Genomic DNA, 22,818 nt, shown 5'->3' with positions numbered 1-22,818 from the left:
AGCCCCTTGTATTTATTGTGGATCATTTATCAGTGCACATTATTCTAATGGCAAAAAGGCAATGAAAGGTAATTGCATTTTGAATGCTTGTCTATGTTGTCTGTATTTTAGTTCAAGGGTTTTCAAACTGGGGTCCAGGGAATCCCAGGAAATCACAAGAGGGCTCTAGGGGGACCACAAAATATTTGGAAGTTAACACAAGTTCAACACATTCTTTTTTAATTCTGGGAGTCCTTGGCATCAAAAAGTTTGATACTTTCTTTAGTGGATGCAAAGAGGGCCCATTGTTATATTTGAAAACTCAGAAACACATTGGACTCAAACACTGAGAATGTTACCCAGTTAAATTATCTTAATTATTCATCCTTGTTCTAATATGTAGATTTTAAAAAGGATCTTGGTTGAGATATTTTCTAAAAAGATGATTCGTTGAATATGCATGATTGAATCCAATTGGTTTGATGTTGTTGTATTATATAACTGTTGAGAGTTTGAGGATGTGTATGTGGTTCTTACTATCTACAGTATGTATGTTATTAGAACAAAACATTCCAGTAGGAGCTATTGGGGTTTGGCCAGGGGGCTGTAACCATAGCAACAAGGAGAGCTTGTGAACTCTTGCAAACTTTAACGTCATACTGCTCCTCCCCTTGCGTCTGTCAGAGAGAGAAAGCAACCATCTGTTTTTCCGGTGCCTTTTTCTCCCCTTCGTCCCCCTTTTTCCTGCTTCCCACTTCCGCCCCCCTTCCCTTGCTCCTTCACTCCCCGTCTCTCATTCTACCTTTCTTTCTGCCAAGCCAGAATAGAGCTGATGTGAATAATTCATGCCTCTCTTCACTGCGTCAGAAATCTGACACACTCAAACACACACAGACACAACTCACACGTTTAAAGCACTCAAATACTTCTGGGACCCATTGATATCTCACTTAAACTCAATTCTTGCTATTCCTATGCCATTTTTGCATATGATGCCTTATGATGTTGTGACATTGGTTTACTCTCACATTCTATAAGAACACTACAAAAAGTAATTCTCTTAAAGGGATAGTCCACCCAAAAATGAAAATTCTCTCATCATTTCCTCTAATGCCATCCCAGATATGTATGACATTCTTTCTTCTGCTGAACACAAATTAAGATTTTATATAAGAATATCTCAGTTCTGTTTATCCTCATAATGCAAGTGAATGGGTATCAAAATACTTAAGGTCCAAAAAACATATGATGGCAGCATAAAAGTAATCCATACTTCTCCAGTTGTTAAATACTGTACATAACTTCAGAAACGATATGATTGGTGTGGGTGAGAAACAGATGAATATTTAAGTCTTTTTTTACCATCAATCCTTACCTTCACTTCCACATTCTTTGTGCATATCGGCATCTCTGGGCAGGGAGGAGAATTTATAGCACATAAGGACTTAAATATTGATCTTATGCTGCTTTTATGTGCTTTTTGGAGCTTAAACATTCTGACCACCATTCACCTGCATTGTATGGACCTATAGAGCTGAAATATTCTTCTAAAAATCTTAAATTGCATTCTGCAGAAGAAAGAAAGTATATATATCTGGGATGGCATGAGGGTGAGTAAACGATAAGAGAATTTACATTTTTGGTGAACGTTTCCTTTAATGTGTATTTTTTGTCTTGTTTTCTGGTAAAATTATCTTAACGTCCATAAAACAGCTTTAAAATTAAAGAAATATTAGATTTTAGAATCTAAAGAAAAATAGAAGAAAATTTGTTAAATTGTAAGACTAAAAAGATTTTCAGAAAAGCGTATTTTTCTTATCCCACTGACAAATGTATTATTATTTTTATTATTAGTATTACTATTTTATTTGATTTTTTTCACTGTGACATTAGGGCACATTCATTTTCTAAAGAGGCTTGATTTTGATGTTAAACTCCATTTGTTTGAGAAATGAATGCCATTGTGAAGGACACAGTCAGGGTGACCAATGTGTACATGTCTGTCTGTGTGTGTGTGTTATCGTCAGATTGTGTGTAACCAGCAGGCTTTTAGACTGTATGGCTCTGCGTCACAGCAGGCAAAAGCTCAGATAACATACAAACAGGACAAGTGAAGATAATGGATGTTTGGTGTTTTCTAAATCATTTATGTGTTAATCACAGTCGCTTTCTCTTTTAAACTCACTCATTAAAATTGATCAAAGTTTGAATAGATGCTTTCTGTTGTTGTGGTAACATCTATGTCATCACTTACTGAAAACTAATTAACAGTGTCACAATAGAGGAGAGAAGAGCAGCCATAGATACAGTAGGTAATTGGGGTGTTATGAGAATACATATTCCTCCCCACCTGTGAGCCCTCATTGATATTCCTGAAACACAGGCTTGCACTTACGACCGGATGCAAATTTATATTCTGTTTGTTTGTGTGTGTGTGTGTGTGTGTGTGTGTGTATGTATGTATATGAATGAGTTTTTTTTTTTTTTATGGCTGTACATGCATTGTTTAATGCATGTTTTTGGACAGATTGTAATGGATTTTGCCATACTGGCTATTTTGTATACAACAAAATTGAATTGGGATGGGATGTGAGCTGTCAAGCTCCTACAAAGGCCATGAAAATACTGCGATAATAGTCCGTATTATTTATATAACTTATTATAAGCCATATAATAGCTTTGTGTGAGGAACAGGCTGAAATTGAAAATCTTCCCCTCTACCGTTACTCTCAGATCTTATTCGAAGGGCAAGCTTTCCTGTAAATAGCCATTTAAATATTGATTTGTTCCTCTCACAAAGCTATCATATGGCTTCAGAAAACTTGGATTATAGAACAAGCTAATATGGGACTAATTTTATGGTACAACCCTTAATAATCTACCAGAGGATTGTTACCGACTCCTCCATAATCCCTTTTCCATTTATCTGCTTTTGGCACCACAGCTGTCAATTAATTCCCTGACAGGCACTGTTCCACCAGCTCAGTCTGGGTTTTCCGCTCAGAGACATTGCAGTCTATACTTATCCTGTGGTTACCGCAGGCTTATACAACACCGAACACCAACCGCATCACTTCCCTCAGTCACAACCCTGCAGCTTTCACTCTGGGAATCCACTTGACTTCATGAGCAGCTGTTTAACATTAGAACAAGGGCAGCTTTTGAACCATTACTGTATATATTTTTTTGCATTTAAATTGCATATTAGAGCAATTTAGCATATACACAACACTGCAGTAATGGTGCATTGCAGTCATGCTTTGATAAGGAGGAGGAATGCAATTTAAGTACAACATGGCTAACATGGTTAAAATCTAAAAATGCAGAAACGCTTTTGCCAAGTTTGTGTTTTGCGGTAGGAATAGGGTTAGGGAATAGAAAATATCAATAGAGCAGTCTAAAAGCAAAAGTTGTCAATGGAATGTCCCCATCATTATAGAAAACGAGCGTGCGTGCATGCGTGTGTGTGTGTAAGAGTCTCTCTCTTTGTTCTTTGATGTTTGTATGATGTACTCAAGGTGTCTTTGATCCTTCCTCATTGATTTTGTGTGTGTAGTTGTGAATGTGTGTTGTGTAAGTGTGATTTTTCTTTTTATTTAAAATTATTTTGTTTTTGTTTTGCCTTCTCCTTGTTCCTAATTTCCCAGGGGGCCACTGTGACTGTGTCCATCCTTATCTCTCATCATAGAGTGGAAATGAGATGTGCTGCGATTACTAATCATGTTTAGGCTCTAATAAAATTCAATGCAGCTTCATGAGAGATCATCAGGCTTCATTAGTTAAAAAAAAATGATATCATCATTTACTCACCCTCATGTTCTCCTAAACCCATATGAATTTCTTTCTTCCATGGAGCACAAAAGGAAATTTTAGGCAAAATATTAGACTCAGTCACCGTTCACTTTCATTTCTTCTTTTGTATCTATACAATGGTAGCAAATAGTGACTAAGGCTATCAGTCTCTACCATTCTACCTAACACAGAGATGGCCTTTGATTCGGCCCGCATTGAAGTATATGACAAGAGTGAATAAAAAAAATGCTATTGATTGAGCTTTTCATTGCATTAAATTAGCAGATTGCAGTGTAATGTTTTTTATATATATATATATTTATTTATTTATTTTTTTTTTTTGTGTAATGAAATTATAAATGAGGGGAACCAGGGCAACTTTAATATTTTAATATAAAACAGTGTGCAGAGATGGAAATGTTAAAAATTCCTGCAATTTCCACGTACATAATGTAGGAAATTCCTGCACACCTTTATTCACTTTATAGTGCAGCTGCAAAATAGTATCTGTATTAGTAAATCAATAGATTCAGATGAACAAATCAAATAAAAAAAACTTTGTTTTTGTATCAAACTGTAATTCCAGAAGTAAATGTCTCTCTCTTTCTCTCTCGTGCATCTGTCAGCAGTGTCAGAAGTGTGAGCGCGTGCAGTGAGACTCATAGTTACTGAACTTAAGACGTTACAGATGTATAAACCTTTCTAAACCTGTTAATTCGGCATGCAAATAGCGTTAAACCACGACTCTGTATGTGAGAGATGCGATAAAATTATATCGTTCCTGTTTATGATCAACAAAGCTGCAAGCATGTGGCTATTTCATATCTTGGTGCTCCCTCATTATTAATAATGCAGCACATTTGTTAGAAATACAGAAATAGCAAAAATGCTTTTGTAATGTACCAGCTGCATGATGAAGAGAGACCTGTTACATCTCTCATCTCCATCTCTAGTTACATCCAGGGTTGGAAATTAATGGAGGTTCTGGGCAAAAAATCCCCCTGCAGTCTGATATAGATCCAAATGAATATATCTATCACGTTCTTCATTTGAATTTCCGCTGAACATAATTTGTTTTCTGATGTCAGTTGTGCAGATTTTGAGTCAGTGGCGAATGCTCACGCCATATACGTGCACAGATGGGCACTCTGCTTCTCACGCTGCGCATCAGTGCGATGTCGTGCTAAAATGATCAAATGCTACAATGTAGATAATAATAATATTAACAAAAATTATATCTGGATATGTTAAATAGCCTTGATGTTAAATAAAACGTTAGTGATGATACAATAATAATTTGACAGAACATTAACCACTTCATATCACTGACTAATGTTCATTGTTTTATTAAATTGGCTTTTTTTATAAGCATTATGTAAATGTTATGTAAATGTTATTTTATTAGATTTGATGGATAGCCTGAGACCAATAGCCTGATAAAATCATGTTGAAAGATTTCTTTGTTAAGGTTAAGTTCAATGTAGTGTTACCCAGGGCTAGTAGTGGGAATGAGAACAGAGTTATAAACAGGAAACTAATGTCACCATCTGGATTTAAGCCAGGCTCAGGCAGACGCACGAGTGTGTGTGTGTGTGTGTGTGTGTGTGTGTGTGTGTGTATGCATGCATTTAGAAAGTGAATTCCAAAGGTCTAACCTTTCCAAGTCTAGGTCAGAGTCTCACTGTAACCTTGATTTGATATATTATAAAAAGTGACGGATGAGTCAAAATTATTTTTGTGGTAATTAACATAAAGAATGTTGCATTTTAGGCCTGGCTGTCAGGTTTAGTAGCCGGAAGGGCAGAACTCAAGTGCAGAGCGTTGCAACGGGCTTTATTTAATACAACAAATATAAGCAAAAACTGACCCAAATGGGAAAAAACACAGTCCAGGGTGACAAACACAGAAAGACAGGGGACAGGATCCTGACACAACAAAACCTGAACTAGAGAGTTGGGATCCTGACACTGACATATAATATCATGAATACAACACCACGTTTATGTTTGTTTTTTCATACATCCAATGCTTCCAATGCAAAGCCATAAAAATTGTCATATTGATAACAATTCTTCACTTATACTCTTAAAGTAGATTACATTTTAATTTTACACAATACATTTCCCCTGTGAATCATTACCCTTTCCTCTGGCTGTTACTGATCTTGATGGACGACCTTTGGGCCATGGAGAGATAACACATCAGAAGTTCCCTCTTCCCCTTTCCAGTTTTCAACACCAGGAGGAAATGGTTTTCCATCTCATTCAGTCTCCCAACTTCCCTGTAGTCTTTGGACACCCCTGGCTTCTGCAGCATAATCCCCATATTGACTGGTCCACCAACACAGTCCTAGAATGGGGTCTCATCTGTCATGCCACCTGCATTTTTTCGAGTTCACCACTCCCAAGTCCCAAGAACTCGCTGATCTCTCTCGAGTTCCCCCTGTTTATCATAATTTCCAGGAGGTTTTTAGTAAAAGTAGGGCCACCACATTACCCCCCACCATCCCTACGATTGTGCTATTGACCTGCTCCCGGGCACTATACCCCCTAGAGGCTGTATCTTCTCTCTTTCTTCTCCTGAGCGGACAGCTATGGACAGCTACATAAAATAATCCCTTGCCGCAGGATTAATCCGGGCTTCCACCTCTCCCACAGGTGCAGGATTTTTCTTTATGGGCAAAAAAGATGGTGGTCTTCGCCCATGTATTGATTACAGTCAATAAGATTACTGTTCGGAACCGCTACCCATTACCTATCATATCTACTGCTTTTGAATTGCTTCAAGGAGCCTCAATCTTCACTAAACTCGACCTGCACAATGCATACCACCTAGTGCGCATTAGGCAAGGAGACTAATGGAAAACAGCATTTAACACCACCACAGGGCATTATGAATACCGAGTTATGCCCTTCGTCCTCACAAATGCACAAAAACACACAAATGTGTTTCAGGCATTGATCAATGACATCCTTTGGGACATGCTCAACAAATTTGTGTTTGTTTACTTAGACGATATTCTCATCTTCTCTGGGTCCTTGCACGAACACATTGGGCATGTTCAGAAGGTTCTCAGTCACCTCCTGGATAATCACTTGTTCATAAAACCAGAGAAGTGTGAATTTCATGTGTCTACAGTGCAGTTCTTAGGATTCATCATCAGCCCGGGCAACATTCAAATGGATCCTAAAAAAAGTCCAGACCGTTACTGATATGCCCACCCCCACCTCAGTGAAGGACATTCAATGGTTCCTAGGATTTGCTAATTTTTACCACAAGTTTGTGCTCAACTTTAGTGCTGTTGCAGCTCCTCTTATATCTCTAACTAAGGTTAAAAGTTCCAAATTCATTTGGAGTTCTGAAGTCGAGGATGCCTGCTAATGGTTTGTTTGTCCCAAGCTCTGCTCGTTCTCAGGTCCTCCAGTGGGGTCACAGCTCCCGCCTTACCTACCATCCTGGCTCTGCACAGACCCTTGAGTTCCTCCTCAGAAAGTTTTGGTGGCCTACCATGTGGCTGCATGCCCAATGTGTAACCAAGGAAAAGTGCCTCATCAATCGACTCAAGGATTGCTCCATCCGCTCTCCATCCCTCGACGGCCCTGGTCTCATCTCTCTATGAACTTTGCTACTGGCCTTCCATCGTCCCAAGGTAACACCACCATCCTTGTTATTGTTGATAGGTTCTCTAAGGCATGCAGATTTATCACCTTGCCTAAACTACCCTCTGCCAAGGAGACTGCAGAGATAGTTATAACCCATGTGTTCAGAGTCTTTGGAATTCCACAGGACATTGTCACGGATAGAGGTCCACAGTTCTCCTCTCATTTCTGGCATGCCTTCTGCCAACTGCTAGGGATGATGGCAAGTTTGTCTTCTGGCTACTATCCGGAGTCCAACGGCCAAACTGAGAGGTTTAACCAGGATCTAGAGACAACTCTGAGGTGTATGGCTGTGAACGATTCTAGCACCTGGGCATCCTTCATCATGTGGGCTGAGTATGCTCATAACACTCTGTGTTCATCTGCCACTGGGATGTCTCCATTTGAGTGCCAGTATGGATTCGTTCCCCCACTGTTCCCAGATCAAGAGCAGGAAGTGGGGGTTCCTTTGGCACGATTCTTTGTTCGACGCCGCCACCTAACCTGGAGGAATGCTCGGCAGAAACTTCTCCAGGTGTCTCAGCAGTATCAGCGCCAGGCCAATCGTCACCGATGACCGGCGTTTCATTGGCCCATTCCATATTCCAAGGAAAATAAACCCTGTTACCTACCATCTATACTTGCCCAGGTCTCTAAGAATTCATCCCACTTTCCATGTTTCCTTGATAAAGCCTGTTGTATCTACTACTTTTGTTCCCGCAGTCAAACCTCCCCCTCCACCTCGCATAATTGGAGGCAGCCAGCATACACGGTCCATCGGATACTGGACTCTGGATGAGTACGGAGGTCTCTTTAGTATCTGTTGGACCGGGAAGGCTACGGTCCAGAGGAGCGCTCCTGGGTCCCTTCCCGGGACATCCTAGACACAGAGTTAATCAGGGAGTTTCATGCCCGTTGCCCTGATCATCCTGGAAGGAACGTCAGGAGTCGTTCCTAGAGGGGTCGGGTGGGGGTGTGGGGGTCCTGTTAGGTTTATGGACTAGTTTTCATTGCATTTCATTTCAGTTTCCCGCCTTTGTATCATGTGTTATTGTTTTCACCTGTGCCTCATTTTTCTGTGAGTGTATTTAAGTTGCTCTGTTCCTCTGTTCTATGCTCAGTGTCTGATATGTTGAGGCCAACATTTCTAGTCTTTTGTTTTTTGAAGACACTCTTTTAACCTTTGAGGTTTATAAACCTTTTTGACTTTTTGCATTGACCTTTTGGAACATTTGGGATCTTCTGTTGGTATGACTTTATCTTTTTATCTGGACTCTTTGGAACATTTTTGAAGTTTTCAGTTTGGAATAACTATATGGATTGTTTTGGAATTACCTTCTGGACTAATTTAGTGTATTCCCTGACTGTGCTCTCATTTCTGCAACTGACCATTTTTTCACCATTCACTTGCATTGTATGGACCTACAGAGCAGATATTCCTCTAAAAATCTTTGTTTGTGTTCAGCAGAAGAAAGTCATACACAGCTGAGATGTCATGAGGGTGAGTAAATAATGAGAGAATTTTCATTCTGGGTAAACTATCCCTTTAAGATAAAAAAAAAAGAAATTGTCGGATTCCCTGCAGTACCCTCGTGAACCCCTAGGGGTCACGGGCCGCCTGTTGAAGACCCTTGGTGTATACATTTAGCAATGAGCTTTAATGTAGAGTAGTATGATAGGAGGATTTATAAATAACTGGCTCCTCCTTCATTGAGATCAAGTATTTTGATTGGTTGCTCATGATACTGGCATGATGATTGAAATAAAAACAATAGAATACAGAAATAAATAAAGAGAGAGAGAGAGAGAGAGAGAGAGAAATCAATAGGAAAAAAGGAAGATAAATAACCCTGCAATACAAAGATGGAGAGTCACTCTGACATATACACAGTGTCTTTGTTTGATTGTTGCTGTTTTTGTTATGTAGAGAAATTGCACCGGCTCTCCACCAGCACTGAGGGACAATCCCAAAGCCACACTTGTGATATTAATTATATGAATTATATGAATTCACACTTAAGTCATGAAAAATAATGTTTTTTTTTTTTTTACAAGTAATTTAATTTATTTCATTCAAATTAAAATTGTTTAATTGAGCCAACATAATTTAGTTGGATTAGGTCAAATCAATGCAATTTAGTTGGTTTAACTCAACTTTATTAGATTTATCTAACTTAATTTGTTATGTTGGTCCAACTTAATTTTTATTAATTGACTGTTTATTTAGTTAATTGTCTTATGTTGGCCCAAATATATATATATATATATATGTGTGTGTGTATTGTTATTATATGCCAGGTGAGCAACTGAAAGGACTGAGGTCAGTTTGACAGCAACTGCTTACAGCGCTCAGCAGCATTCAAATCAAAAAGTCCATCCTCAACCAAAGCATAAGCACCAAACTCACACTACTTTAAAAAATATATATATAAAAAAGAACAGTAAACATGAACAAAAGTCAGTCTGTTCTTATTTTACTCAGAAATGCAGAAAATAACACTTAGTTTCAACATTTGTTCACACTATCTAGTCCCCTGCAAAGCATGCTGGGAAATGGAAATACCCTGGCCAGTTTCATCAATGCTACAAAAAATATTCATGTAGACCTTACTCAAATGGATTAAGTACATTTCAATTTTACAAATTGAATTGAATATAACTTAATGAATTTAAGTAACATTTTAATTAAGGAAAGTGAACAACCTGCAAAAGTCCTTTTTTTGAGTGTGCTGAACTCATGAGAACTCAAGAGAGGGACGAGAACTATGTTTGTATATTTATATCTGTGAGTCACGACTAGGATACACGTTTAATAACATTCACAAAATTACAATAAAATATGACACACCAGACATGGTCTGAAATAACTTTTATATAATGTTATGATATTAAAATGTTTTTGTTTTGATTGTTATCTCCAAAATACCAAGAGCTCATTTGCTAATTAATTGTGTTAGTTGTTTTGTCAATGATCTGATTTCATAGTCTGATTTATGCCCCAGTTTGATACCATTTCTTATATTCTACATTTTATTTATTTGTACTTACAGCACATTCTTCCATCTTCAAATTCTAGTAGCTGAACTATTCTATGTTTGTTTTGGTCTACATGTGATTGTATGTGTTTGGCATTCAATTCGATCAAGAACCCATGCAATCAAAAGGAGAGTTTTGTAGCATGTAGTCTGTTAGCTTTGTTAATTTAGTAATGCTCAGTCCTCACAGAATAATTCATAGCTCAGATACGCTGGATAAAGCTGATTGGGTGCTATCAAAGCTGCCAGCAATACAGTGCGCTCAAGACCCTGCCTGTGCAACTGCTTCAAGCCTGTGTGTGTGTGTATGAGTTATCCCACTGGTTCATTATTATTTGATAAATGTTTGAAAGACTTTAATCTGCAAAGAATTATCTGTAATAGAGAACAGGGCTCATTAGTGCAGGGTATAAAGTGTATATCATTCAGGACAAGAGGAGGAGAGAGATGAAGAGCCAACAAATGAAAGGAAGGAGAAAGAGGAAGTAAAGAAGAGAAAGAAAGAGAGATGGATGGAGGGGGAGGAATAGCTGGCAAGACAAACCTTTAGTTTCTGCTCCGACAGATTCTGTTAATCCCACACAGGCATCTGATGTAAGAGGATCAGAGAGGTAAATCTACTAGTCAGGTCTGGCATCGCCAACTGTCTCCTGTGTCCTGGTGTTTGGAAGTCTGATCAATGTGAGTTTGGCAGAGCAAGAGGTTCATGCCATCATTATTACACATGACAGGGCTTATAAGAAAAATATATGTGTGGAAAATTATATATCTTTTAGCTTTATATATATATTATATGTAACTATTTATGTACTATAGCTCTATATTAATGTCTATATATTATTTCATTCTCTGTGGAACACAAAAGTACAGCTTTTGAAGTACAGCTTTTTGTTCTTGCAGTTCTTTTCCATACAATGAACGCGTACAGTGACCAGGGGACGGCCAAGCACCAAAAACAAAAAAAACCCCACCATAAATATATATAAATATATCAAATCTATAATTACTTATTCATTATTTTGCATATACAGAGATCAGGCTTGTGTAATTGGCTAGACAGTTAGATGGCCTGGTTAGATGCCTTTATTGTAAAGTGTTACCGAAACACCTGAGACTAAGTTGATACTTAAACAAAACATAAATGTGCAGTCTTTTGATCTCTGAAAGAACAACCTATGGTCAAAAACAAATTCCTCTTGGTCTGTACTAAAGATAAAAACTGGAACATTCAATATATATGAGGTCTGACAATAAGCCTGAACAAAAGGCACTAAAAGGTTCAAGGGAGAATCATTATAATGTCATTAATTCAAGTCAGTTTGTCTATCTTAGTATGTAACAGCTTTTTATATCAAAACAAATGTTTATCTAACTGGTTTTATTAGTTCTTCGTCTCTTCTCTATACCCAACCCAACTACTAGAGGACTCTATGGGTCTCTTGACTTGCAGTATGACGGTGCATTGCTACTCTGTGGACTGATTTCTTTGTGAGACTGTGTATGTGTGTGTGTGTGTGTCTTTTTGTGAGTAGACAACAGGTGAAGGCAGAGAGGCAATTAATTGCACTGTGGGTTGACCTTAATCCTTAAAATAGCAGGCGTTTCTCTGGGTGGGTGTTTTGATTGCCTGAGGGGGTCTGGAGGTCTGTCAGGGGTTGAGGGAGATGAGAGTTGGGGGCTGGCAGGTGAAGAAGAGGTTCCCTCTGATGAAGATGGTGGAGTGGGTTAATTTTGTAGGAAACCACAAGGGACTACAGGTGGAGGTTGGGGGCTGGGGTCTGGAACATGCATAGCTACACATCCTCCTTTCCAAGTGAGGAATGCAAATATGAGATCAGTAGAACTATAAAGGAATAGTTCATCAAAAATGAAAATACTGTCATAATTTACTTACCCTCATTTCGTTTTAAACCCGTAAGACTTTCTTTTTTATGAGGAGCACGAAAAGGATGAGCAGACTGTCTTTTCAATACAATGTCAGATGATAGTGCCTCACTTTAAAGCTTACAATAGGACCCAAAAGTATAATAAATGTAAGTGAAGCATAGTTCTAGCGGGAAGACTCGCAGCTGTCCATCATCATCAGGCCATTATCTAGGTAGCTCCTAGCCAATCATATATCAGCCCTTGCTTTATAAGTCTGCTTACAATCTATCACATTGCTATTTCAGTGTGCCCACACAGCAACCTCCACCTCCCCACCGCCACCATTTGAGTCCGTCGTGTGCAGGGGTAGGCTCCTTGTCCCCTGACTCATATCTCCGCCATGATCTGACATTTCGAGTAGCAATTTCATCGGACCGCCAGATTAGGCTAATGCCTAAAAGAGACATTATGTTCCTGTGTTTCATTATTCATCAAATAAATGTCATGCCAAGTTTAAGTCTGCCAGTCTTTCTGATAGAAGTAGTGCTGTCAGTCAATAATTTGTTTTATTGCAATTAATCGCATAATGTTTCATAGTTAATTGCCATTAATCTTTGAATGTGCTGAAATGTGACTCTCTATTTACAGTCAATCTTTTCTTGTCAAAATGCATTTAGTTCCTTTGTAGGAAAGAAAGCAAAACAACATGTTACAAATAATGCTTTATTAACATATTACAAACAAAGCCATCCAAAATATAAAGATAAAAATGCACTAAAATAGCACCAATTAAAGTATCATTAAATGTTTCCCAAAGTCTAAGTGGAAGTTTGACTAATTGAAAGAACTAGTCCCAACATAGGTTGCACATTCATTGCAATGGGCATTAAATATCTTAAACTCTTATCCTCCACAGTATAAATCAGCTGGCAGACTGTGGCTATCCGCTTTGCTACATCAATCATTAAGCCGCTTTCATGATTCGCGTTAGGGCGTCAACACCAGCGACAAGCGCGGCTTAGAGCTCCACATGAAAAGTGCTGCAGACAACATCTCATTCTGCGTTTTGGTGATAGTTAAGACTTGACCTGGTTCTGTGGTACTTAAATTGCACCTTACAGAGGCTGCAAAGTACTTGCTTTCTGTCACAAGTCCAATCTGGGCTTGTTTTGTATGTACAAATATTGTTAAGAGGTCCGTTCCCATTGCTGCTGTGTGTGTGTTGTGTTGCGTGCGTCCAGGCGGTCATATCGCAAATGATTATCCCTTTTCCCACCCGTGTTAATGCTGGTTTATGTTGTATTAATAGCGATTAAGAAAAATTAACACGTTAAACCTTTTGAATTAATCACATATGTTGATGTGTTCATTTTGAATGCTCTAATAAATAAGTTCAAGTGATTTGTGCATCATATTCCAAGTGTTCTGAAGGCATACGATAGGTTTTGATGAGAATATAAAATAAAAACTCAAAATGAAAACATTTTCCAGTAAAACTTTTGACATTTGATGTGGGTTCATAAGTGCAAATACTGATATCTTGAGAGCAGTTTTGGACAATGACCAATATAGTGCTGATATTCATGATATTAAAAGAACACAACACTTATAAACTATGCAATATTTACTCAAAAACTATTTAAGTGTAGACTTCCATTTTTTGGCCAAGAGGGCATGGTAATCTCACATATCGGCCAATCAGAATCAAGTATTCCAGAGAGCTGTGCAGTAAGCTGATTTAACTTGTTTATCTGCAATGTTGATCTCCTTTTCTCTGTCTCTGTTTTTATCTCAGATGATGTGTGTGACCTGAAAGCGGAGCGGCCGGGCATAGGCAGCGAGATGACGGCCAAAGAGCGAGGGTCACTGGAGGAGAACGATGAGAGAGAGCCGAAGGAGGTGGAGGTGGGAAATGGAGAGAAGGGACAGGAGGATGAGCGAGAAAAGAAAGAGTTAAAAGCGGAGGAAGGAGACAGCGAGGAACCGAAAAGAACAGATGAAGAAGATGAACTGGAGGTTTTGAGATCGCAGATGGTACAACTGCTTTTGGAACTGGAGGAGACCAGAGAGGTGTCGCAACGACACGAGGAGAGCTACAACGAACTTCAGGGTATGTATACATATGTTTGTGTGCTTCATTTATTACTAAAGATAGCTATGTGGGGGTTTTAGAGGGTGTGACATCATCACCGGGGAGTACCCTCTGAGCATGTTCAGCTGTCACTGTCCTGCAGACCACCTGTTCCGCTTTTCGTCCTGAGTCACTCATAGACCCTCACACATAGTCACCCAAACCCTGATAGCACACACACCCTGGCATCAATTTGATGTCAATATGTCTGATGTATATACTACGTTCCCGAATGTCAATAAAACATTCTGCAGATGTCTTTGAGATGTTTATGATTTAGAATGTTTGTAAATCTGATCTTTTTAAGATCAGCCGTACATTTTAGACTGAAGCACTGAAGTGCATTTACACATTTTGAAAATGCGTCTCAAGACACATGCATCCTGTTCCATTTGTTGCGCTGTGCCTGGTTGTTTTTAACACAAGAACGCTTTCGGTCTGAACGGCCCCTAAGTTGTTTAAGTAGATGACAATATCTCTTCTATGCACAGATATGCACACACATTCTTGGTTTGTTAATATTGTAATAACCTCTCAGATGCCAATAATATGGCATTGTAAATCTTCAATAAATCTTGTATTTTCATTTTCATTTTTTCCTTTCTAGGTCTTTTGGAGGAAGAACGGCTGGCGAGTGCTCACCAGGCCGAGAGCTTTACAAGACAGATCCAGAGACTTCAAGGTATCACAGTTCACAGATGCGCACTGATACAGATTTTTCTTATTTACTGAAGAGTCACTAAGAAGCTGTATCCACTGCTAATGAATAAACATTCTTAATATCACACTTATGATTTCATCACAGACTGTCAGTGTTTTGAAGTGGGCATTCAACATGGAAAACCATTAAACATGGAAAACATTGTCTTCATTAAATTACATAATATATTATATATTATTAAGTTATTGTTCTCTGCATGTCACATATCTGTTTATTATGATGGAGATTACCTCCATTAGAGACATGCAGACTAGTAACTAGCTAGCTCATGGACTTCCTGTCATCTAATGAGAGTAGAGAGGGCTAAAATGTTAATGTGAACATTCCAGCATGTTGGAGAATTCGATGGCTACTTGAAAAGCAGTGAGGCTGGAATGGTTATTTCTTTCCCCAGTGACTCCACTCAGTGCTACAGTGCAGAGACGGCAGTGCAGTTGAATTAAATGAACTGTGAGGCAATGTAAACCAGGATGTGCAGAAATGCATTGGCTGCATTGTGGCACAACCATGAGCAATGGAATTACAGATGTAAATAACACAATAAATCACACTTATACTTATACTGCTGCATAATAGAAGAACATATTCTTCATTTTAATCACAGTCTATGCCAGGTGTAGTGTTTTACTCACTATATTACAGCCTTGCTAGAGTGAGACTGATTATAGTTTTCCAGAAAAGCCCCTGCAGAGTAAAATTCACACTTTGCGTGGTTAGTTTTGAGAAGTTATGACATTTTGTTTACCTCTCGACAGCTGGACGTGCTGAGTGATTTCCTGTAATGAGACGTGAAATGAAGGGCTACATTTCTTTCCACAAATGGTTTTTATTATGTACTGTATATACTCAAATGTCACATGCATTTTTATGAGTTAGTTGACAGCAGACAAACTTACAGAAATGCATGCCCAAATACACACACATGCAAGGTTTTTCATTAGGTTAAAAGTTACTTTAATATTCCAAGTCAAAGAATTCAATATTCAAAGACAAATTGAGGCAAATCGTCCCTTGTGTCACCAGTGTGTCTGTTTTTATGCTTTATTGTTTTGCTTATTTTATATTGTCTCATAAGTCCCCTCATAATTCATCAAACTCTTTCTATCTTTAAATTAGGCTATGTTGTGCTCTTAGCACTTCAGCAACTTCAGTAACTGTTTTAGGCAACAACAGAAACACTAAGAGTTAAAAGAATATTGTGGGTTCAATTCAAGTTGAGCTCAATCTACAGCATTTGTGGCGTAATATTGATTACCACAAAAATCGCCCCTTGTTTTCATAAAAAAAAGGAAAAATCATGCTTACAGTGTGGCACTTAAAATGGAAGTGAATGGGACCAATCTGTAAATGTTAAATTATGCACTATTTCAAAAGTATAGCCACAAGACATAAACAATAATGTGTGTTAACATGATTTTAGTGTGATAAAATCGCTTGCTAACCTTTTCTGTTTAAAGTTATAGCCATTTTTGCAACTTTGTTGCCATGATGATGTAAAGTCAACAAACCCTAAACTTACTATAAAAATGACAATTTAAGCAACTTAACAGCTCATATAATACATGAGTTTTAACAGAATTAATGTAAGTATTTTTATAACTTGCCTTTTAAACCCTCCAAAAATTGGCCCCATTCACTTCCAGTGTAAATCCTCAATGTAACCTTGATATTTACTTTTTTGAAAGAAAAGGAGGGACGAGTCGAATTTGTTTTTTTGGTAATCAAAATTACGCCACACATGCGGTCGATAGAGCTTAACTTGTATTGAACATGGAAAATTCCTTTAAAATTAATGTAATTTATTTCCTAGTAACTTTAGTAAAGTATTAATTTTACTAACATAAAAGTGCCATGATATTTCTCTTAGTTTTTTCTTTCTTTTTTGTACATGGTACTGTGGTAATGCCATAGTTTATTTATACTTTTATTTTTATTTTTTCTCCCATTTTCTCCCTAATTTGGAATGCCCAATTCCCAATGCGCTCTAAGTCCTCGTGGTGGTGTAAGTGACTCGCCTCAATCCGGGTGGCAGAGGATGAGTCTCAGTTGCCTCCACTTCAGAGACGTCAATTCGCGCATCTTATCATGTGGCTTGTTGAGCGCATTACCGTGGAGACATAGCATGTGTGGAGGCAACTCACAACTCACCACGTGCCCCACCAAGAGCGAGAACCACATTATAGTGACCACGAGGAGGTTACCCCATGTGACTACGCTCCCTAGCAACTTGGCCAATTTGGTTGCTAAGGAGACCTGGCTAGAGTCACTCAGCACACCCTGGATTCGAACTCGTGACTCCAGGGGTGGTAGTCAGTGTCATTACTCGCTGAGTTACCCAGGCCTGCATGCCATAATTTCTTCCACATGGACAAGTACCTTGAATATAAATGTCATTGTATATGAACACAGTAATCATTCAGTACCATGATACATATCAAAGCACCATGGTGTTCCCATCCAATATATCACTGTACCATTTCCCCACCACAGTAATTTTTTTGTAAGGTTTCATTAGAAAAACACTCACAAAGTCATTTGGTTGATGTAACCCTCTACAATGTTTCGTCCTGGTTTCTGACCCGTAGCCCAGCTGCGCTCTGTACAGGAGGAGTTGGACAGCCTGGAGGAGGAGAAGGCCAGCGAGATTTGGGAGGCACAGGAGGAGCTGCGTGTGGCACAGGAGGACGTCCAGGAGCTGCAGCAGGCGGCGGAGGAGGCTGCAGCTGAGCGGGAGAACGATATTGCCCTGCTGCAGGAGGAACTGTGCCGTATGCGTGCCGAGTTGGAGCGCCTGCATGGCACCACGCAGGAGTATGAGATGGAGTTGACCACGCTGCGAGCTGAGATCACCATGAAGCGCCAACACAGAGAAGAGCAGGAGAAAGCAGGAGGAGAGGGTCAGTTCTGATACAAAATGAGTTCATTTTGGCCTTTTTGAACTTTTATTGATACATTTAGTACACAGGATATGATCCTGGTTCCTGTAGCTCAACTGGTCATGGGTTTGATTCTCATGGAAACACACAGACTGATTCGATGTATAACTGAATGCACTCTCTGAGTTGCTTGCTTTGGATAAAGCAACTGCCAAATGCTTAAATGTAAATGTGGAAACAGCACTAGCATGGCAGCATCCCATTATGACTATGCAAATGTCCAAAACACTTCACCTTTTCCTTGTGTTTCTTTAATCACAAATCAGTGTTAAATGTCACTGCCATCCTCCTTAATCATGAATGTCTCTATTCAAAGTCAATCTAGTTGTAATCAATTCTAAATGTTCTCAATTGTGAAAGTCAACATATTGAGAACATTTGCTGTAATCTCTTATAGGAGTAAATTACCTCTAATAAAGGTAAGATTGTACGGCAGGGCAACATTTGAGTGCAGACATCCTCAAAACTACAGTCTATTACCCATTATTCCATGAGTGTGTGTGTGTGAGATCTCTGTTTGCTTTGGCACAATCTTTCCCCATATGTCTGTTTGGATGTGCCCAAATGCAAAAGCTAAGTAGCCTAAAATAGTGCAAATGCATAATTTCTGTTTTAGTTTTCTTTATTCAAGAATCGCAGTTCACATCTCAAGCATGTGAATATAAATCAATAAACAACAAGAGTTCTGCTTGTATTCACAATGTAGTATTCGTACACACACATACACATGGGAACATACCATAGACTTCTATGGTTTTATAAAAAGCTATTTATAATTACTACAGACTGACCCTAAACCAAACCCAAAAACGAAAGAAATCTTTTTGCATTTTAGAAAGATAACAAAAAAACTAAATTTTTATTTTTTATTTTCCATAATAATTTTCCATATGAGGGCTTCTCTGAATGTACCCAAAGGGACTTTTTTCAGATTTAGCTCACTTTTGGGAATGATTTTGTCCCAAACTATAGCTTAGTATGTACGCACCCTCACACAAACACCCCTCCACACAAGTTACATGTGGTGTTATATGGTAGCAGTACTGGAGTCACTTTTTCCAGACCATGACCTGTGTGTTGGACTGCTTGCGTGTGGATCTGTTTGCCAGCTGAGATTTCTTCAGCAGAACTTTCCTTTATATCACACAACCTCATTCCAACAATATGACAGTCACATACTGATAACAAATAAACCCTGTGCAGCTTCACAGACATTTCATCATCCTCTTTTCTTCCCTGTTGCCTTTCTTCCCAAAACAACACATCCAAACATGAAAGAAACATGACAGAGCCCAAACTACATTTGGCTCTAATATTACCCAGAGTGCGTTGCCATTGCCAAATGAATGTGTATTACAACTGTTGTGCGTTCTTTCAATGTTTGAGTGCCTGCATGACATCCCGACAGTGCAGGACCTCCATAGAATCTCAATCGTCTGAGCTGTAATGCTAGTGTTAATGTCTTTCTCTGATTTCTGCTCCCTTGGTGCTGTTTACTTTACTATATTAAGATCTGTAATAAAAACAACATACCAACAAGTGCTGCTGGAGGGGCCATGCACTGATCACAGAACAGTGTTGAACAAAAACATATCAGAGACTTTGGTTTCTGTCTGCATTTTTGTCACTCTCTTGTTGTTCCAAACCTATTTGTCTTTCTTTCTTGGAACACAAATATATATATATTTTTTAATTTATTTTTTATTTTTTTATTTATTAATTTATTGTATTTTTTTGGCTCGGTTACTCACCTCAATCCGGGTGGCGGAGGACAATTATCTGTTACCTCCTCTTCTGAGACCGTCAATCTGCACATCTTATCACATGGCTCATTGTGCATGTCACTGCAGAGACTCCGCATGTGGAGGCTCATGCTACTCTCCGCGATCCATGCACAACTTACAACGTGCCCCATCGGAGCGAGAACCTCTAATCGTGACCACAAGGAGGTTACCCCATGTGACTCTACCCTCCCTAGCAACCGGACCAATTTGGTGAAAATGGACCACTATAAATTCTTCTGCCTGCCCAGTAGGTGGCGATATGCACAAAGAATGCAAATCCCCAAAAAGAAAAGGTGAAAGTGGAGATTTATTGTAAAAATAGATCTCAAATATTGATCTGTTTCTCACCCACATCTATCATATTGCTTCTGAAGATATGGATTTAACCACTAGAGTCATATTGATTACTTTTATGCTGCCTTTATGTGCTTTTTGGGCCTTCAAAGTTCTGGCCACCATTCACTTGCATTAAATGGACCTACAGAGCTGAAATATTTTTCGAAAAAATCTTTGTTTGTGTTCAGCAGGAGAAAGTCGCTCACATCTGGGATGGCATGAGGGCGAGTGATGAGAGAATGATGAGAGAAGTTTAATTTTTGGGTGAACTATCCCTTTTAATGCATTTGTTTCCATCTGGTCATGTCAGGTGAGGTACAAATGTTAAAGAAGTTGTTTATCAGTCCATGCACTCTAGTGGTTATTTACCCCACTCATACAATTCAGACCTGGCACAAGCAGAGTGCAAATACTTCTGAGTTGTTTGTGCAAGTGATATTCCTTCTCAATTAGAGCCAATGCTCTCTGGGGTTGAATGTTGCACCATGGAGGATGTGTAAGCCAAACATGACTCCTGATTGACAAGTCAGGCTGCTGCAGCAGGAAGGAACTGGAATTGGTTGTTTCCATGGAGACTAGTTGCAGGGTTTGGTGTGTATTTAAGGCTCTCTGGTGAAATGTGTGATTTTTAACTGCTACAGAAATTACATGTCTATTTCCTAGATATTTTATGCTTGATTAATGGTCTGAAATGAACTTATTTTTGTATAACCTGGGCTTTATCTTACTTTTAGACAGTGGTTGAGTTCGGAAAAGCATACTACCATACCAAAAATACTATATTTTGTGGTATGAAGAATGTGTACTGAGCACTGCATCCAAAATATTACAGTGTGCATGGAAGAACTGGATGACCAATTGCATTTCCCATAAATATGATGACTAAATAAATTTCTGTTTCACAAAAATAGTAGGCAATATTGTACATACTCTGTAGTATGCAGTAAGCAGAATGCTGCTATTCCATTCCAAACATTCCAGTCTGTTTTTGTTTTCTCTATTATGACTGACATCTGTTCTTGTGTTGTGATCGGACAGGTGGGGTGGATCATTTGGTGGAGGAGTGTCGTTCTCTGAAGGACGAGTGTCAGACACTGAAAAACGACAACAACCAACTTTCTGAGAAACTGGAGATGTTGGAGCAACAGAGAGCCAGGTGATTGGCCAAATGGCCTGTCAGTCAACCACAAACAAGAGCAATCAGTCAATGAATTATGCAAACTCGTGTCTCTATTAATAATGTGTGACCTTTGAAGCATTTAGCCATAATTTGTCTCAGTGGACACTGTCACTAAAACTGTTTAGCAGCTATGAAAGTGTTTCACAGAAACTTGAAACATCATTAACGTTATAGTTCATGTTATCCACAAGTTTTGAGAGGAAGATGAAAAAAGGCTTAAGTAGGCTTGAATGAGTTAGAGCTATTTTAATTCATCAACACTTCTGCGAGTGTCTGAAATGAACTTTAAGTAAAACAAATTATTCCATAAACATGCTGTCAAGGGTTTCAAATGAGATATTTTAGCTCAAAGAGTCATGTTTATGATGTGTATAAACAAATTAAACCTCTGTTAAAGAGGCTCAACTGGTTTTGCTTTAGGATCCAGGTTTTACATCGGATGTCTAGTGACTACCTAACACAGTATCTAAATTGTTTATCTAACAAAAGTAAATAAAAACGTCCTTAAAATCATCCCTTGAAACATTTGAAAGGAACGTTCTGGGTTCAATTTAAAGTTCATGTTAATCTGATTCAACAGCATTTGTGGCATAATGTTGATTACCACAAAAAAATCATTTTGAGTCGTTCCTCTTTTAATCATAAATATTATTCCACAAATGCTGTCGATTGAGCTTAACTTGTATTGAATCTGGAATATTCCTTTAATATTACCTGCCCAATTTGTCTAGCATCTACCAAGTGACAAATGAATGGCAAATAATGTGCCATTTTATTGGATGCACAGCCTTTTTCGCCAACAACAAAAGATGTAATACGTGTAATTGTGTGTGCAACTATTTCTGTATGTGGGAGAGAGAATCAGAGACACAACAAGAACTAAGTAAAGGTTTGAATAAATGATGATGAGAAGGAATAGGTGATGAGTACTGCAGTGCGGCTGTCACAGACACACGCTATAGTTAAAGTACAATACATCCATCAATGTATAAACATGCACTACAACATGTGCATCCATCTAGAATAAATGTGCATTTTCTGTTTTCATCCTGATAGTTTCACTGACTATCCAGATATAACCCTGAAATCAGAGAAGAATGATGGAGAGAATGACATAGAAAACAATGGAGAAAAAGAAGTTAAGGTAGAGGGTTTCATCAGCATGTTGGATGTAGAACAAGGTGGAAAATGGGTGGATGCTTATACCCAGAAGAACATCTCGTTTGAGGGGAAACCTGTCACCCCAACGGGCAGGAGTGGAGGATTCACTGAGGTGTTCTCTCTTAGAGATCAGCTTAAACAGGCTGAGGAGAAAGCATCACAGGTTCAGAGACAGGTATAGTACATCCACAGACTGACCTGTACTGTCAACAGCTTGACTGGCATGACCAGCTATATTATGCTAGTAAACAGCATGATA

At 38.7% G+C, this 22,818-nt stretch overlaps 1 protein-coding gene across 3 annotated transcripts in view; it reads left to right on the top strand.

The window, feature by feature from the left end:
- LOC127637713 (coiled-coil domain-containing protein 136-like) overlaps window positions 1–22,818 on the top strand; it is a 39,982-nt gene that overhangs the window by 5,997 nt on the left and 11,167 nt on the right. For all 3 annotated transcript variants that reach the window (XR_007969774.1, XM_052118944.1, XM_052118943.1), the window contains exons 3-7: window positions 14,106–14,420; window positions 15,049–15,123; window positions 17,748–18,059; window positions 21,257–21,374; window positions 22,455–22,734. Coding sequence is in view for 2 of the 3 variants with exons in the window: in XM_052118944.1 (XP_051974904.1) it covers window positions 14,106–14,420; window positions 15,049–15,123; window positions 17,748–18,059; window positions 21,257–21,374; window positions 22,455–22,734 (1,100 nt within the window). In the remaining variant the exon portion in view is untranslated. The remainder of the gene's footprint in view (window positions 1–14,105; window positions 14,421–15,048; window positions 15,124–17,747; window positions 18,060–21,256; window positions 21,375–22,454; window positions 22,735–22,818) is intronic.

The sequence above is a fragment of the Xyrauchen texanus genome, chromosome 45 (assembly GCF_025860055.1).
Source record: "Xyrauchen texanus isolate HMW12.3.18 chromosome 45, RBS_HiC_50CHRs, whole genome shotgun sequence".
Lineage (NCBI taxonomy): Eukaryota > Metazoa > Chordata > Actinopteri > Cypriniformes > Catostomidae > Xyrauchen > Xyrauchen texanus.
This window is presented reverse-complemented; position numbering and strand designations above follow the sequence as displayed.